Below are 2,500 nucleotides of genomic sequence, written 5' to 3' on the forward strand. Positions count from 1 at the left end.
CGAGATCAGCTCGGATGTCTGAGATCTTTCTGATGAAGAACTCTCCCAAGTCGTTGGCTAGTTGTGCTGCGCTTTAATGAGGGTATACCAATTTGACAGAAAATACCCAGGCATTTTTGTTAAGGCTACTGTAACTTGTGAACAAGGAATGAGGACAATCAAGTCACTTTATGTAACTGCCAAAGAAAATGTAATGTACGTGAAGAAAATGTATCTTGTTCTTTTCCTTTATTATTTCTCACATATATTGAGAAAGGTTGTTATTTGTTCTCACTTCTTTCATGCATGGCAACTTGTTGTTTTGTGATTATACCATTATTCTGAGCCTTTATATCCATATAAAATACTGAAATATACCATTATTCATGAAAGGTTTTGGTTCCCATAATGCTTCAGGTGCCAGTGGGGTCATGTGATCAGGTGACCCCCCTGATTATGCCAACACATTCTTTACTTCATGCCCAAGGTACCCTGAAAATTTCATCTCCCTATCTTGAAACAGTAAAGAGATATTAACATTTGAACATAATTATTTCAATTTCAAAGGCAACTCCCAAAAAGACCTGGCAGAGGGTTAAACAATTCAAAGTCGGTCAAATGATTTTCCTAGATTCATCGTGTTATATCCAGGAGAAACTTCGGACGTTTACCGAAACGTTTGATGTTGAAACGGTAAAAGGTTATTTTCCACACGATTTTGACGTTAGTAAAAATTGGGATTATGTTTGTGTGATACCGGATAAACAATATTTTCTGCAAGAAGACGTTGAAACTAGCAATTTCATCACGTGGTACGAAAAACAACGCTCGAAAGATGCCGTGTGGGATTTTCCAAAAAAATTTTAAAAAATTGTGTGCAGCAGATGTGTCATTACTTCATCAAGGTTAAAAAATCTTACGTTTCAAGAGGACCCGGAAGATTTGGCTAATCCTTTTCCGGGTGTCGGAGTAGGTGTCAAGAATTGCACTACAGCAGGCCTGGCTGATCTGATCTTTCGATACGTTCACCTTAAACCGTACACGGTGGGTATTACCGACGAACGGCCTACTGCAATCAAATTTAATGGTTGTCTTTGGCACGGTTGTGACGAAAGCTACTCACCCGATACACATTCGCCTTTTAGAGACAACAGAGACCTTAAGATTTGAGAACGGCGTCTTCTCCTAGGACGTCACGGCATATAAAGGCCTGCGGCAAGAACGCCGTCCTTTGCACGGGAACTTTAGACTTAAGAAAAGATAAACACGACGGGAACTTTTTCTAGCACCTTGGTCGAGAATGGCGTCCTTCAGGAAAGCGCGGAACGAACTTCTTGTAAGTTTTTGCGAGGAGATAATCAATGAGGATGAGTTTCTCATGTTGTATGATGCTAACAAATCGAAAAATCCAGAGTATCCTTTCTGGAATTATGAAAGATTTACGTTGCAAGGTAAAAGTGAGGCCGAGTGTAAGACAGATTTACGTTTCGAAAAATACGACATTCCTCTCTTGGTTGATGTTCTTGGCTTGCCTGACGAAATAAAGTGTAAACAAGGAACAATCTGTGACAGTACTGAAGGATTATGCATCGTTCTCAAAAGGCTGGCATACCCTTGCCGCTACAGCGACCTCATAAGCACTTTCGGCAGACCTGTCCCTGAAATCTCCATGATAAGTAATACAGTCATTGATTTTATATTTGAGCATCATGGTCGTCGGATATCAGAGTGGAATCACACTATTTTAAATCCCCATGCATTACAGACATATGCTGAAGCTGTTTCAAATAAAGGTGCGGCCCTCGACAATTGTTTCGCCTTTGTGGACGGTACAGTTCGTCCAATTTGTCGCCCAAACACCAATCAAAGAACTGTTTACAATGGGCACAAGAGGGTGCATGCCCTGAAATTTCAATCAATCGCCATTCCAAATGGACTAATTGCCAATCTTTACGGTCCTGTTGGTAAGTGTGTTTAATTATAGCTGTATCGTTCAATTTTATTTATATTTATAAACAATCAGAAGCTTTAGCAGTGGGCTCTACTGTTATAGCACTGCAGGAATTTGAACACAAGAAAACCTACTGGAGACGTGGGTCACAGTACCTCTTTTACATACTTCTCATATGTTGTCATATACAATCAGTGAACAGTAAAATAGCAAACATGTGAGGACCACAATGAAACAGGCAGGAACCCTATAACAGGGTCATCTTTTGTAGCCAAACAGTACAACAGTAAAGATAAAAAGAATGACAGCTTTTATCAACAATTATTAATAATTTTCACCCCCCTAATTCTATTTCCAGAGGGCAGAAAGCATGATGCGGGAATGCTACGAGACTCAGGACTGTACCATGATCTCCAAAGATTTGCCCCAACTGGGCAGCCTTGGTGTATATATGGGGACCCAGCCTATCCTCTTCGCGTACACCTCCAAGCTCCATTTCGGAATGGCTTCCTGACTCCCCCAATGCAGCAGTTTAACAGTTCCATGAGCCCAGTGAGAAGCTCAGTGGAA

At 40.8% G+C, this 2,500-nt stretch overlaps 1 protein-coding gene across 1 annotated transcript in view; it reads left to right on the top strand.

Annotated features, from left to right (window-relative positions):
• Positions 1-1,279: 1,279 nt before the first annotated feature.
• Positions 1,280-2,500, top strand: part of LOC137968153 (uncharacterized) — a 1,416-nt gene continuing 195 nt past the window's right edge. The window contains exons 1-2 of the mRNA XM_068814779.1: positions 1,280-1,943; positions 2,289-2,500. The exon at positions 2,289-2,500 is cut by the window's right edge and continues 195 nt beyond it. Coding sequence (XP_068670880.1) covers positions 1,280-1,943; positions 2,289-2,500 — 876 coding nt within the window. The remainder of the gene's footprint in view (positions 1,944-2,288) is intronic.

The sequence above is a fragment of the Montipora foliosa genome, chromosome 8 (assembly GCF_036669935.1).
Source record: "Montipora foliosa isolate CH-2021 chromosome 8, ASM3666993v2, whole genome shotgun sequence".
In the NCBI taxonomy this organism is placed as follows: Eukaryota; Metazoa; Cnidaria; class Anthozoa; order Scleractinia; family Acroporidae; genus Montipora; species Montipora foliosa.